We start from the raw sequence: 17174 nt of genomic DNA, 5'->3' as shown, positions 1-17174 counted from the left end.
ACAGACAAGAATAATATATCCAGCAAAGTGGTCTTTTAGATACGAAGGAAAAATACAGGCTTTCCCAGACAAACAAAAACTTGCTGAATTTGCCACCACAAGACCTGCATTACAAGAAATGCTGAAAGGAGCTCTTCTACCAGAAACAAAAGGACAAAAGTATGCAAAAGTCTGAGTAAGATAATTAACAGATAGAAGACAGAATACATCTGCAAATGTATTTCAGAATGGGTTATTGAGCACTTAATTATTTAAAAAGTTAAAAGGGGGAAAGGGCAGTAACCATAATTACAGCATTTTGATAATACACAACATAAAATAATTTGTGACAATAAAATCATAAAAGGGGAGGAGGAAAACAAGTGAACGAGTGCAAATGAATGAAGATAAGAGGCAATCAGACAAAAGGGACTACTGTATGCATGAGACATTTTATACAAACCTAATGGCAACAAAACAGAAATTTAGAGCTGAGACACAAAAATTAAAAAAATGGAAACAGAGAAAAAAATCACAGAAAACCGCCAACTAAAATAGCAGACAGAATCACAAGGAAAAAGAAGCAATGAAGATACAAAGCAACAAAAAAAACAGAAGATAAAATGGGTGTGGTAAGTCCTCATATATCAATAATCACCCTACATGTAAATTGACTGAACCCAACAATAGCAGGATGGATTAGAAAACGAGACCCAACTATATGTTCCCTGCAGGAGACTCATCTCAGCTCCAAAGACAAACACAGGCTCAAAGTAAAGGTGTGGAAAATGATATTTCAAGAAATGACACCCAGAGAAAAGCTGGTATAACAGTACTTAGACAAAATAGACTTCAAGATAAAAAAGGTAACGAGAGACAAAGATGGATTATTTTATGATAAAAGGGGAAGTTCATCAAGAAGACAGAACATCTATCTATCTACACACACACGCACATGCACATATACAAACACACACACACACACACACACAACTTGGGAGCACCACAATATGTAAAGCAATTATTAAAGGGAGAAACTGACAAAAATGCAATTATAGCAGGGGACCTGAACGCCCCATTGACAGCAATGGCAAGATCATCCAGACACAAAGTAAGTAAAGAAATTTCAACCTTAAATGACACATAAGACCAAATGAACTTAACCAATATTTATAGAACTTTCCATTCCAAAATGCCAGAATACACATTCTTCTCAAGTGCACATGGAACATTCTCAAGAATACACCATATATTGGGGCCAAACTGTCTCAGAGAAGACTGAAATCATACTAACCATATTTTCCAACCACAATGGTATGAAACTAGAAATTAATTACAAGAAGAAAACTGGAAAACCACAAATATGTGCAGATTAAACAATGCTACTGGACAACTATTGGGTCAAAGAAAAAATAAGAGATCAAAAGATACCTAGAGACAAAAGGAAATACAACATACCAAAATTTGAGGAATGCAGCAAAAGTGGTACTAAAAGGAAAGTTTATGGCATTATAGGCCTACCTCAAAAACCAAGAAAAATTTCAAATAAACAATCTAACATTACACCTTAATGAACTAGAAAAAGAACAAATGAAGCCCAAAGTCTGAAGACGAAAATAAATAATAAAATTTACAGCAGAAATAAATAAGAGAACAAAAAGATAATACAAAAAATTAATGAAACAAAGAGCTGGTTCTTTGAAAAGATAAATAAAATTGACAAAACTGTGGCTAGACTCACTAAGAAAGAGAGAAGACTCAAAAAAATAAAATCAGAGATGAAAGAGAAGTTACAGTGAACACCACAGAAATACAAAGAATTATAAAAGAATACTATGAAAGCTACATGCTACCAAATTCAATAACCTAGAAGAAATGGACAGTCTTAAAAATATATAACCTGTCTAACTTGAACCTAGAAGAAATGGACAGTCTTAAAAATATATAACCTGTCTAACTTGAACCATTAAGAATTAGAAAACCTAGATAAACTGATCAATAGTAAGGAAATTCAAACAGTAATCACAAACCTCCCAAAAAACAAAAATCCAGGATCAGACATCTTCACTGGAGAATTTTACCAAACTTTCAAACTCTTCCAAAACCTGAAGAGGACGGAATATTCCTAACTCATTTTATGAGGCCAGCATTACGCTGATACCAAACCAGGCATAAAAAACACACACAAAAAAACAAAAACACAAACACACACACACACACACACACACACACACACACACACAGAAAATTACAGGACAATATCTCTGATGAACATAGATGTAAAAATCCTAAACAAAATACTAGTAAATTGAATATAAAAATATATTAAAAGGATTATACATCATCACAATAAAGTGGAGTTCATTCCAAGAATGCAAGGATGGTTAAACATCCACAAATCAATCAATGTGACATACTAAACTAACAAAATAAAAGATAAAAATCATATGATCCTATCAATAGATGGGAAATAGAAAAAGCATTTGACAAGATACAACATCCATTAATGATTTTTAAAAATCAATAACATAGGTATAAAAGAAACGTACCTCAACTTAATGTTGTCCATATATGTTAAACCCTCCTCTAATATCACTCATATTGAAAACCTGACAGCTTTTCCTCTAAGTTCAGGAACAAGACAAGGATGCCCTCTCTCATCACCATTAATCAACATTGTAGTACTGGAAGTCCTCACCAGAGCAATCAGGCAAGAGAAAGAAACAAAAGGCATCAAAACTGGGAATGAAGAAATCAAACTATCACTTTTTGCAGATGACATGATTCTTTATAAAGAAAACCCTAAAGACTCCAGCAAAAAGCTATTAGAAACAACAAACAAATACAGTAAAGTTGCAGGATACAAAATCAATGTACAAAAATCCATGTGTTCCTATATGCTAACAATGAAATTTCAGAAAAAGTTATGAAAAAAATAATGCCTTTTGCAATTGCAACAAAAATAATAAAATACCTAGGAATAAACAAGAGGCGAAAGACCTGCATACTGAAAACTATAAGACACTGTTGAAAGAAAGTGAAGAAATGGAAAAATATTCCATGCTCATAGATTGGAAGAATTAACTTGTTAAAACGACCATATTACCTAAAGCGATATACAGATTGAATGCAATCCTCATCAAAATCTCAATGGCATTTTTCACAGACACTGAACACAAAAACCCTCAAATTTATACGGAACCACAAGAGACCCCCAAATAGCCAAAGCAATCCTGAGAAAAAAGAACAAAGCCAGAAGTGTATTTTCTGACTTGAAACTGTACTACAAAGCTACAATAAACAAAACAGTATGGTATTGGCAGAAAAACAGACACACAGACCAATGGAACACAATTAAGAGCTCAGAAATAAACCCACACATATATGGACAACTAATTTTCAACAAAGGAGTCAAAAACATACAATGGAGAAAGGAGAGTCTCTTCAATAAATGATGCTGGGAAAACTGGAAAGCCACGTGGAAAAGAATGAAACTAGAGTGCTGTCTGACACCATACACTAAAATTAACTCAAAATGTATTAAGGACTTGAATATAAGAAGTGAAACAATAAAATACATAGGAAAAACAAAGGCACTAAACTTATGGACCTTGGTCTCTGACAGGTTTTTGTGAACTTAACCCCAAAGGCAGAGGAAGTAAAAGAAAAAATAAATGAATGGGACTGCGTCAAACTAAAAAGCCTTTGCACAGAAAAGAAAAAAAAAATCAACAAAAATAAAAAGGCAACCAAATGAATGGGAGAAGACATTTGCAAATGATAGCTCCAATAGGAGCTTATATCCAAAATACATAAAGAACTCATACAGCTCAACAACAAAAACAAAAACTCACAAAAATCTGATTAAAAATTGGGCAGAGGACCTGAATAGAAATTCTCCAAGAAAGACATACAGAAGGCCAACAGATATGAAAAGATGCTCAACATCACTAGTTACAAGGGAAATGCAAATCAAAACCACAATGAGATACCATCTCACAATGGCTATTATCAATAAGACAAGAAAAAACAAGTGTTGGAGAGGATGTAGAGAAAAGGGAACTCTTGCACACTACTGATGGGAATGCAAACTGGTAGAGCCACTGTGGAAAACAGTATGGAGGGTCCACCAAAAATGATCAAAACAGCTACCAAATGATCTAGCAATCCCTCTTCTGGGTATCAACCAAAAAAATTTGAAAACACTTATTCATAAAGATATATGCACCTCTATATTCACTGCAGTATTATTTGCAGTAGCCAAGACATGGAAACAACTTAAGTGTCCATCAATAGATGCTTGAACAAAGAAGAAGTGGTACATATATACATGGGAATGCTACTCAGCCTTAAGAAAAATGAAATATCACCATTTATGACAACATGGATACATCTTGAGAGTATTATGTGGAGTGACATAAGTCAGACGGAAAAGGACAAGAACCACATGATTTCACTCATATGTGGGATATAATACAGAAATCAACAATGAACAAACAAAACAAACATACAAACAAAAACTAGATTCACAGACTCAGACAACAGAATAGTAGTTATCAGAAGGGAAAGGAGGCGGGGGGAAGACAAAAAGGGTAAAAAGGGTCTAATACAAGGTGACAGAAAGAGACGAGATTTTGGGTAGGGAGCACTCAATAGAGTATAAGAAGTCATTATAAAGTTGTACACCTGCACTTTATATTATGTTATTAACTAATATCATCCCAGTAACTTTCATTTAAAAAACTAGACATTTTCCACTTAAATCCTACTTTAGCTACGTCCCACAGATTTTCTTTTACTTTCTATTCCATACATTTTGATATAGTGCTTTCACCGTCATTGACTTCTAAAACTTTTATATTTCTCTTAACCCGAGAGTCATTCAGTAGTATGTTTAAGATTCCAAACTTATTTTGGTTTTGTGTAGTAGTTCTTCATTCCTGACATCTAATTTTGCTGCATTAGGAGTCAGAGAACACAGTCCATGTGACTTTGATTCTTGACAATTATGTAGCTTCTTCTGTGGCCTAGTACATGACTAATTTTATGACTGTTCAATAGCTTCTTGAAAATACTGCTTATTCTCTATTTGTTAGTGCAAGATTCTACACTCATATATATAACTACTAGTTTGAGCTTATTAATGTTATCGAAATTTTCTAAATTGTTTACCTTTGTTTGATCAAATTCTGAGAGGAGCACATTCAAATGAACAACTGCTATTATTTATCTATTTCTCCCCATTATTGTTTTATACACTTAAAGCCGTATTATCATATGTATAAATGTTCATACTCATTACGTTTTCTTGATCTATTGTTTCTTTTTTAGTATATAACATTGCTCTGGGTGCTTTATAACTTCTTTGCCTTAAAAATAATTTATAATTAGTGTTAAAATGAAACAAATTTTAGGAGTCATATTTTCCTGATATACCTTTCATTTAAAAATTTTTTTCTATCATTTTATTTTTAATTTGGCTGTTTCTTTTTGTCTTATTTAACTCTTATTGACAGTACATATCTGTGTCTTACTTTTTAAGCCTGACTGAGATTTTTATTTTGATCTAAGTTACATTTGCATTACCCTTCCCATTATTACTTCAGCCATTTTTCATGGTGTTTACACACCATCTTCCCCGCCCCATTGTTTTCTACTCTCGGCTGGATAAGCTGCATTTTATACTGATGGTCTGAAGCTTACACATTCCATTTTTATTCTCCTAGTGTATTAATAACCATACTTACACTTATATTTTCCTGTCAATTTCTTAAGCTTATCATTATCTACATCTCCCCAAACAAGACACTGCCCCATCACGACTGTGAGCAGTTCCAACTCACCATTTTAATTGGGGAAGTGGCAGTGGCAAGAAACAGGCCCCTAGAACCTCTGGTATAATAATCTGCACCTCTGCTGTGCCCAAGCTCTTTTCCTAAAGCTATCCTCCACCTTGGGATTAGAGGGCATGTGGAGAGGCGAGGGAGCATTCAGAAGCTGGGCAGTCTACCTCCACAAATTGGCTTACACAGCACACGAATGATACCCCATAGCACCTGTCCCCACCGCTACCCCGTAACTCATATGGGGCTATGCACTGCTCACAGTTGTGGTGGGCACTAATCCAATCAGAACAATGTGAAAAAGTCATATATAAAAATACACACACACATCCCAATCATTTTCTGTTTTACAATGTTTATGCTAATTCGTCAGATTCCTCAACTTCCCCTCATTTCTGTTATCTCCGGAATTGGGTATGGGAGAGAGACCCAGCCTTTCTGGTTTATTTACCACTGTATCCCCCGTGCTCAGAAGAGTCCTTAGCATGCATCTAACAAATAACTATTAAATGAATAAAGGAATCAATCAATATGTCTTTCCCTTCTTTCATAATCTCATGCTACGAAAGCCTGCTTCTCTTTTTCCGAAGCTCTATCCTTTTCTCATCTCTGCTAACATTAATTTTTCCCTTTTCTCCCATCTTTCTTTGTACCTAGTCCCCAACCTACCAATGGAACAACAGTCATGGTCTCTATAGCATATCATAATTAGCAGAGTCATAAAATACAGGTTCTAGTCTCAAAACTAACACCAAGTAGCTGTATAGACCTTCACAATGTCACCTACCCTCTCTGCAACTCAGATGCCTTCCGGGGAGGCACTGTAGTATTATAATCAAAAATACAAATTTTGGAGTTTTAATTAATCAGGTACTGAATTCCAGGCAATAAGTCAAGGAACCTCAGTCTCTCTAAGTGTAAATGTGTCCGTCTATAAAATGTTACAATTCTTATTTCTTAGAAGGTTATTGTGAGGATTAACTCAGAAAACGAACAAAAATATATGCATCCTGCACAGTACACAGAAAGCATTCAACGTTGGATAGTATCTACTTTTTTAAATTATGGAAAGACTAGATAATCTCTAAAACTGCACTCTGGTCCTTAGAATGTATTACTAACTCTCAGTACACTGAGGAAGTCAGAACTCTAGCTAGAAGAGGTTGGCATCCTGAGGTACCAGGCTGGGGATGCAAGCAGACAGTACATGTCAATCAACAGCATCCAAGCTTCAGGGCCTGAGCATCCTAGACTAGGGAGTTCTTTACTTTGCACTGGATGCTGATGCCCTGATCCAGCTGTGAATGAAGACCCACTTCCTCTAACTGTCAGGAAGCTACTGATGATAATGTCCACCTATAGTAAGTAGAATTTCAAACCTCAGTGCCCTGGAGAAGTAAGAAAAAAGAGTATTAGTCTGAGGCAGTAAGAATTATTATAATTTACTGATAAAGTCAGCTCTGCTCTGCACAATGAGAACTCATCCAGAAAATAAATTCAATGAGATGTCATTAATATTAGGAACAAGAAAGTGGGCATAAAACCGAAAAATTCCAAAACTCATTACAATCATTGAAAGTCCCTGGGTTACTAGTGAGATTGGCCCCAAGTGCCAATGTGCTAATTAAACACCCTACATAATTCTCAACTATAAAAGCAAGAAAACAGTGTTTGTCTTGCCTAATCCATCCCATTACTCTGAGGATTAAATGAAACAATACAGATCAAATTAAAATATATATTTGTAAACTCTAAAGTTTTTTTTTAATTTTAACCCATTGATATTTAATATTTCCCTCCAAATTCAGATGAGAGTTACATAAGTATACATCTAGTCTAGCCCTACTACCGTTAGGAAGTTGGTATTATTATTATGCTCATTTACAGATTAGTAAAGAGGTAAAATAACTCATCCAAGGTCACATAACTAATAAAGATAGAGGGTTGTGTTTCAAGTCTAGGTTGACTCCAATGCCCATGCTTCTGACCACAATGTTACTAAATCCAGATGACCTCTCTGTGAAGGTCAACAGATTAAAACAGATGTTCATAAAATAGGAGCAATTCCACAGATACTGTAGATTGTACATCGCCCAAGATGAGAGAGTCACATTCCCTGGACCCTGAACAGGAATCAGGTCTTTCCCCATATCCCTTTTTGCCTTAAAGAATTTTAAAATTAAAAAAAAGAAAAATTTCCGCGTTATCGTTATCACTTTATGAGGGGTTTAAATGTCTAACTATTATTACATTGCTTTGTACACCTGAAACTAATAAAAAGGAAAAACAAAAAATTTCCTCGATCCATGTTCTTTTTTATATGTACTTAATTCAATGATTTGAAAATTAGATCAAAGTCTAGGACAGCTGCAGAGAGGAAGACAAAATCAATTAAGATCAAATTACGAAATATATAACAAGTTTCAAAGGGCTCGTTCAAACTACCTATTATGGGCTATAACATGAGAAAGTTGCTTTGGAAAAAGTGACCCTGTCAAGTGTCACCAGAGTGATTTAAGAAAAAAAAGTAAATGCTAATAAGTAGACATAGTACATTCATTTAATCAGCCCAAATTCAAAAAGTTTTCATACTGTTATATTTTAAGATGAGACAGTAACATTTGAGCAGTTGTCCTAGTAATTTACGAGGTAATCACTAAAATTCAATTGCTCCCACAATGGATAAAAACAAACCTAAAAGCCATTCAAGAATGACCACAAATACAGTCTTTATTCTCTATGGTACAAGAAACCAATCACAAGCCCATCTGTGTGAGATCTAGCTACTAAGAACATTATTTGAAAGGAATACAAAGAGAGGGATGGAACGCCAAGAGGACAAAGTCATTTATTAGACTGTGAAAAGTTTTTAAATGTTTGCATTATCATTAACAAACTGCCTGGTTCTCTGGTTTGCACACCTGCCGTCTTCATCCAAAACTATCACCGCAGCAAACCCGGAAGTAGGCTCAAGCCTAGAACACTGGCACCCTCTTCTGACCCTTTTGCAGTACTGCATGAACACCAGTCACGTGAAAAACTCTAATAGAGCCGTAAATTAGTAACTTTACAGGTAACATTTTCCAGATAATTGTACATTTGAAATTCCCTAAATAAAAATACATTTAGCTTAATAAAAATATGACAGAGTAGATCTCCTAAATAAAATGTATGCCCATGAAAAGAAAACCAACCCTGTTCTCTTAACATTTTAATAGTTTACCTATATTAGGGGATTTATTACAAGACTTACAATAATTTTTGCAAAAATAAACTGGTTTAATCCTAACAACCCTATGAGGTAGGCACTCCTACTCTCTTCATCTTACAGATGTGTAAAGTGAGGCACGATGAGGTGAAATAACACGCCCAGGATCACGCACCTGGGTAGGGAGTGGTAAGGCTGAAGGTCAAACTCTGTAAGTTTATATAAAACCCTTATTTATAAGTGTGACTCTAGAGCCAGAGTCTCATTTATACCCAAAATATCCCTCGAGGTAGAATGGAATTGATATCACAATAAAATGAAACATGAGTAAAATAGAAAAAAAAAAAGTAAATTGTAAGGAAAGTTACAAATAAGTCATCCAAATCTCTCAATTTCAACAAAGTTCCAAACTGTATGAAAATAGTACATGAAATAGTTTTGGTCATTTTCTTATTTCTCTTCACTTAAAGATTCTGATGCTCTGGGTCTATGATGTTTGTATGCATTCTTTTTACTTCCCATTCCTTTTTTCCATCAAACTATGCCCTTATTCATCTATGATCTGTTTCTTTAAAAGAAAAGGAAAAACGAATCCATATTATACATTTTTTTCTTCTGTAAAGCAGAACGACTTACCCTTTCCTACCTAAATTCCCTATTTCATTGAGATCTTTAAAAAATATTTACATTAAGACAATAAATTCAAGTAGCATCATCAATTCCTTCTCATCACAAATATGATGGATTCTCAACTGTCTGGAATTATTTGGTGTATTCCTGCCTGAAATCAGGGCTGACAAGACTAGATCATCTAAGATTTCTAAAAATACTATTTTCAAACAGGATATGAAGGCACATTGTCTAATGATCTGTAGTTCAAAAAGAGATCTATCTAGAACATTTCTAGATTCCACAATTTGCCTACTTAAAGTTATTGATAATACCAAGAATTAAAAACACTTACTAATCCAAACACAGGATTACAAAGCTGCCATTCATGACCGGAAGGGTTACCATGGGTGAGAACAAAAGCTTCATGTAGATTTCTTTTTTATAACTATGTTTCAATTTCATGTTAGTTTAAAGTTATAAGTACAGATTTAGTGAAAGTGCAAAGTATTAAAAATATAAATAAACTGCACCAGTTTTAAAATTTGTTAGACCCAAAAACAAGATGGTTATATTTTAGTACAATAACGGATCACACTGCTAAAGAATTCATCATAACATTATTCTTACCTCCCCAACCTAAGCATAACCAAACCAGTACAGGTAACACATGTGAAAAGGTGCCAGCAATCACCCGCTGCGCGTCCCCGAGTTCTCTGTACCTCGGTCTGGAGGATGGCAGCCCTCTGCTCCTTCGCGGTCAAGGACTCCTTCAGGACGTCGATGTGCTGCTTACTGTCTGAGAACTGGTTCGTGAGCGTTTCTAGCTTTGTCTGCAGAGCTAGTAGTTCTGTGTCCTTCCTGGACAACTCCTGCTTCACCTGACCAATCTAAAGAAGAAAATAAAATGCTGTAAGGAAAAAAGAAATGAAACAACCACCTCTAATCTGGATCTTTAATAGATCTGAATCACAAGACATGAAACGAAAGGCAGCATTAGCTTTATGACAGGACATCATTCATCTTTTTGCAGCATCTAATCTTAGATAACCACCACCAACCCCTCCCTAAAAAAAAAAACAAAGTTTACTGGACTAATAGGGAAATTTCCAGTTTTCATTTACTGTATCTCCTAAACATTTTTTGAAATCAAAAGGAATGGAGGGAGAAAAATCCCAATTCAATTAAAGATTGAAATGGCAGTAAACATATGAACAACACTGCGCTGATAAAAGTTTTCATTTGATAAAGTCAGAATTCCTTATAACATAAAGCAGGGTTAGTGTAGATGCAATTCAGAAGGAAAAAACGAAACCTCACAGTGTTGATATTTCAATTCGAAGCTGCCACTGCTGTATTTTTTCATTAAGTTTTTTCTTGTTCTCAAACAAAAGTTTATATAAAATCCTTATCTTAAAAGCCACTTTTAGTGTTATCTAGTACTATAAATATGTGCTTTTAAAAAAATCACATGATATTGATGAGTTAGGGGTACTGACCTCAAAAAATATTCTACTTACAAAGTTATATAACCTAGAACATGTCATTCTAACTAAATGAAGATGACCTAAATAAAGAATGCATAAATCTCATTATGTAGAATCTACATGTGTAATCTGAATTTTAATTACCCTGACACGGTAATCCATAAATCAACTGGGGCCATTCATTCTTCTGTAAATTTCTCTGGTCTTAATTTAGAAAACATTTATTTCTAGCATCTCCTTTACGTTTCCGTGTTTTTAAGAATTTTTTTAACATCTTTTATTCTCAGTATAAGCCAAATTAACAGAAATCAGATTTGCTTTGACATTATGTTACTGCCTCACAAGGTAGCTGTGCACTAAAAGATACTAACTATTGGACGTATAACTGTGACAAGAGTCAGTAAGTTCAGTATCGCTGAAGAAACGAAAAGTACTTTATATTTTTTGTGTTCAATATATGTAAAGTATTTTAATTGTAATACCCTTGGGTATAATGGACAAAGCTTTTCAGAACAATTTCCCATAAGGAATTATACCATAAAGTTTACTCTAATTAAAATTAGACTTTTAAAAAATACTAAAAATAAATATCTAATTTACTCTTCTGTTTCAGCAAGAACACAAGCATTTTTCTCACATGCACGAAATCTCTTTTTATAGATACAGTTATTCATTCAACAAAAACTTCTGGGTGCTCATTGCACGCAAAGTACTTGAGGACACTAAGAACACCAGTGGAAGATCATTGTAAATGGCAATTATTTTCATTCCTGGTGCACAGATCAGTACCAGGAGTTAACACTGTAACGGTGTAGTGTCTTTCATGACATCCCTTTACCAACAAAAAACACACACTCCATCCTTAACATACAGAATGCACTAAAAACACATTTGCTATATGAATGAATGTTCAGGAGAAATGTTCCAAGTGTTATCACTTCCTCAGCTAAATAAAGGACTGTGGCTTAAAGGTTATTCAAATTTCCAGCTAGCTCTAATCAGGTGATCAAAAATAAATATAAAATCTCAGTTTCCTCATCATCTACATTATTACATAATCTTCAAATAATGCTATATTGACCATAAAGACTGAGAAAGGAAAGAAAATATTCTAAATGGGGAGCAGAGTCTGGAAGCACAAATTTTGCTTAAAAGTGAGGAGCAATGGGTGTGTGTTTGAGTAATTATTTTACCTCTCTAAGCCTTGGTTTCCTAATCAGTAATATGGAAAAAGTAAACCAGAGCCACTGTAAAGTTTAGAGATAAAAATAACATAATGTATGGAATGTGCTTAGCCTGTTGTTTGACACAAAAACAAATGAACAGTAGCAAAGAAAAACAAAGAGAAGTTCCGGATCAACTTCTCTGGGCAATGCATGATTACCATAAGCCCAATTAGACCCTTTCAGACCAAATGTCTCCCTTTTTATCTGCACTATGAAGTGCTCCATAAATAGCAAACACACCAAATTAGCATGTATGTTTTTATGCTGCATTCCAGTCTTATCGCACCATTATTTTCAGAAGCAGTTATTCCCCGGAGACTTGTGTGACAAAGATGTGCCCAGTGCAGTGCTGAGCTTACAGCTCGGCTTCCAGAACCAGACTGCAGAGATAAAAATCCAACTCTGCCTCTTCCTTGCTGTGTTTCCCACTCTGGGGACCACTCTGTTATCCCCATTTGCTCAACTATACATTGGGGTTGATAACATACTTATCTTATAGTAGGTTATAAAATGCTTATGAGTGCTCAAGTATCAGCTATTTTATTATTGTATTTTGAAATGAATTTTAAGTTCTTTAGAAAGAAGACTGAACTAGATTTACAGACTTTAAATAAGTTTCATGCTAATTCTAATTTACTAGATAACTCGAAATAAGCTAATCACTTTCTATACATCTGTTCTAAAGAAAGTAACATTTGTTGCAAAATCACTAAATGGGGACTTAAACATGGTGTCTACATATGAAGGTAAAGCATTTACTCAAGAAATTCAAATAAACACTCGGTGATGGACCTAGGACATCTGCATATTCTTTGTACTAAGAAGAAAAAACAGACTACCATTCATATCAATCAACAAGTATCTCATAACAGGAAAGGAGTTGAGAAAAACAAGCTTTGAAGTACCACCCATCCAGTGACAAAAGCAGCAATAAGGAACCAGGTACTGGATTTCCAGAACGTGTGAGGGCTCACTGCACACAAAGTGACACAGGGTCCAACTGATGAGCAGAGTTGGTTAGAGAGCAGAGCGGGCTGGTTAGTGCCGACACTGGGCAAAGCTGCCAGCCGCAGAGAATGAAAGTGGAAGCCACCCGGAAGCCAGCGCTCGCAGGCCCCACTGTGGGAGCCTGCACACACGGTTGAATCTTACGGCAAAGACCTCAGCCTGAAGACCAGCCGCTCTCTTTTTCAGCTCCTCCCCTTGAGCCTCTTTCGAACTTAGTTCCTCCTTCAGTTGCTCTACCTGTCACGACATTGTTATTCTTTTTCACTTACGTGTCAATTTAAGTCTTATTATCTGCTTTGAGCCAGAGCAGTAACTGGAAATAACAAGAACATAGAATACAATCAAATGTGTTCCCCTAATTCCCTCTTCAAAGGACCCTAGCTGGTTTCTCTATTTTCACAGGGTTTCAAATGGCCTGGAGTGTGCTCATCCGCAAATAGGAAGCAGAGCTCACACTGTGCTACATTTTGTTCTCAAATCAGGGTGAAAAATCCAAACTAATGGAAAGTTACACATGTGAATTTTTAAGTTTTAAATTAACATGAAATTGGCAGTCATCACTGATAACAGATTCTCAAAATAATAAAGGAATATTCTATAGATTTGTATGCCAACTATGATTACCACAGCAAGAAGCCAGAAACTGGACAGGGAGTTATAACTGTATCACTCCTTTACAGTGTTCACTTCTGAGAAACTGGTGAATTAATACAACTGGGATATGGTGGGGGAGAGGGAGGTACTTATATTCTAGGTAATATTTTATAATCACAATTATGACTTTTAATTAAACCAGAACAAGCCTGTGAAATTGATAAATGTAATGAACTCAATCCTCCAATATGCCTAAAAAGTTTATAGAATCAAACCAGATGACTTTAGATCTAAGGAAGGAATGTTGCAACTGAATTTATAAATACAGGCCAGCATGTCCCAGTAACACCCAGTAACACCTTTACTTTACATACACCTGAAGCGCACACAGGAAACAGTAAACCTGATACAAATGGATCTTCTCCAAGGGACCAAGCAAGCAAAGGGTTTCCCTTTATGGGACTATACTTGAAGGGAAAAAATGATTTAAGTATTTCAGAAAAAAGGATGGGATGAATTCAACCTCCTACAGTTTTGACTTTAAAATACTTCACACGAGGTAGAGAACTAGATGGTCTCGCATAGTAAGAAATCATCTGGTTGTAATTCTACTAAATCATCTCAGAAGTCCTTATAGTATGAAATGTTAAACTGTAGTAATACATACTTAGCCTCACCCAGGTAATTTTAAGTGAAAACTTGAAATAGCTATAGAACATCAGTAATTCTGAGTTTAATTCTGGGCAAGTTCCACTCAAAAGAATAATTTTAGAAGTATTCTTTCCTGAAGTCTGATAAAACAGTATGAAGGTCTTCATCATCACTAAGGACGTAGGAATATGCATCAACCTCTCAAACCCCTTTTTTAAATTACAGTATCACACACCCTTACCTTATTTTTCATAAATTTAGAATGGCTCCGATAGACCTCCATTTGCTTCATTTCTTCCTCTCGTTCTTCAGTACTCAAAGCACCATTGGATTTCAGCATCTGAATTTCCTCTTCCAAGTCCCGGAGCCCACGCTCCATAGAGGAAATTTTGGAATCCTGAGTACATGGAAGATTTAGACATTAAAGTATTCACACAAAAAATCAGAGAAGCTGTTAATTTAACAAAGATAAGAATGCAGGAAATTGCTGTCCAGCTATTGATGCCTCGCTTCTAAAATATATCCTTTCTGGCCATTTGGGGGTGGGAGAAGGAGGACCCATATGTATAACATGATTTTTCCTCTGTCCCTTCCTCCAGTCTAGTCTGCACCCTTTCAATTAAAGTTGAGAGAATTAACAAAAAAGTAGTAGCAGTGGAAAACTGATTAATGTTTCTTTATACTTTATAGTCAACAAATATCTACTGAAAATTTTAAAAATAATAACAGTAAAATCTTTTCTAGCTATAATATTTTATTATTTTACTTGGTGACCGCTAAACGGTTTATTTCTGCACATGAAGGAGTGGGCAGACGTGTAAGAGGGTTTCAAGGATTTATACAATAATGTGTATAACTGTATTTACAATAATAAAGGTTTTAGAACATCCCATGGCAGAAAAACAAAGGGTTGAATAATTACATTAATAGTTACAGTTTTAAGGAAAAAAGATAGTTACAATTTGTCCTATTAATAATCTTACTTTTTCTCTATACTTCTCCATACATTTGAAATATTTCATAATAATTTTTTAAAAAATCACTGTCCTTGTAATTTGGTACCACCACAAATATCACCTCTTCGAAGAACATCCTTCTATATTCAATTTGTTGGGTTTGTTTGTCACAGTATCTAGTGATTACTTTAGATGTTATCAATCACAGAAAAGCTCCCCCATTAAATGGATACTTTTATATCTAGAGCTGCATATGCTTATTCACCTAAGAAATAAAGACCTTAAAGAGCATGAATTAAATATAACTTTATTTTATTTGGAATTTTAGAAAAACCGTTTCTTTAGGAACTAATTTTGAGAATGATTTCCTTTTGCACTTTACCTCAAGAATTGCTTGATTGCCTTTCCTTGCTATCATAATTCTTAGAGAATACAGATAAAAGTTAAAGGATTTCTCACGAGATGACTACGACTAGCTATTTTTAGGTTCGGGGAAGAGGAGGGCATGTCTGTACTCCTCTGCCTTACGTTGCATTACCTTTAACAATACCACAACAAAAATTTCCTTTTACAAATCTATTCAAATTAAACTTACATTTGGTTTAAAATTCAATGTACTGAATCAGTACAATCAGAGACATTCTAAATCTAAGCCAGGATTTTTATTTACTCTTTGCAAATTAGTGGGTCTCTGGCAATGTCGTGGCCCATAAATAAATAAACTACTTCAATGGCACTATCTGAAAAGTCACTTTTGAGTCACTATAAATCTTCCTGGAACTATAAGGACGCAGTCCCTCAAGAATGACAAAATTTCTAGGCATATGCATGTGACTAACCCGCAATGAAGGAAGTGAAATGCGGTTCACCTCTAACCTTAGCCTGGATGGCGATGGAAGGGGGTTTACAGAACAGAGGGAGTGCATCTCTAGCACCACTGGTGCTCCACACTTGCAGAGCCTTGGGCTGGAAACCCCAGCTCTGCACATCACACAGACAGGTCCTGCCCCTGCAAAGCCCCTGCAAGGCCCATGGCAACAAGCATGAGCCCTCTTCTCCCCTAACCCCAATACAGATAAAGGCAGTTCTAGACTAAATCAGCACCCCCACTGCCAAATCACCCACTATAAAAGGTTCTCCCCAAAAAGGAGACCATAACTGCAGCTCTGAAAGCCATGAGGCAGGTGCTGACTGCCCAGAAAAAGAACCTGCCAGGCTACTCTCTGAAATCAGGGCAGAGAATTAACACCTGATACGCTCGACTTGTTCTAGCACCAACTCAACCAGTACTCAGGCCGCATTTATTTGCGGCCTTCCAACGAGTCCTTCCAACGAGGTTTTTTACTCCTCGGATGTGTAATAACTAAGTAAATAAATTCCTTATCATGATACTGCTCTGTACTGCCCCAGCACTGGGTCTTCCATCATTAACCAGCCAATCCCACTTAGCCTACTGAAATCCTCAACTCCTTGTTACATTTCCAAATCCTCAACTTATTTTCAAAAACAGTCTCCCTATCCCACGTAAAACACGGCTTTCCCAAAGGATATAATTTCCCTGAACTCTCTCCAGTGAAGGTCACTAATCCCCCAGCACCACAAAGCATCAGGAA

At 35.6% G+C, this 17174-nt stretch overlaps 1 protein-coding gene across 16 annotated transcripts in view; it reads right to left on the bottom strand.

Moving 5' to 3' along the window:
* The window catches only part of ERC1 (ELKS/RAB6-interacting/CAST family member 1), a 484493-nt gene that overhangs the window by 337280 nt on the left and 130039 nt on the right, over positions 1-17174 (bottom strand). For 8 of the 16 annotated variants that reach the window (XM_033116427.1, XM_033116435.1, XM_033116434.1 and 5 more), the window contains exons 5-7: positions 14847-15002; positions 13505-13597; positions 10362-10529 (exon numbers count right to left, since the gene is read on the bottom strand). In XM_033116427.1, coding sequence (XP_032972318.1) covers positions 10362-10529; positions 13505-13597; positions 14847-15002 — 417 coding nt within the window. The remainder of the gene's footprint in view (positions 1-10361; positions 10530-13504; positions 13598-14846; positions 15003-17174) is intronic. The other 8 variants (XM_033116432.1, XM_033116433.1, XM_033116436.1 and 5 more) reach the window with 2 other exon arrangements.

Source organism: Rhinolophus ferrumequinum, chromosome 10 (assembly GCF_004115265.2).
Source record: "Rhinolophus ferrumequinum isolate MPI-CBG mRhiFer1 chromosome 10, mRhiFer1_v1.p, whole genome shotgun sequence".
In the NCBI taxonomy this organism is placed as follows: Eukaryota; Metazoa; Chordata; class Mammalia; order Chiroptera; family Rhinolophidae; genus Rhinolophus; species Rhinolophus ferrumequinum.
Note: the sequence above shows the minus strand (reverse complement) of the source record. Positions and strands in the feature narration are given on the sequence as shown.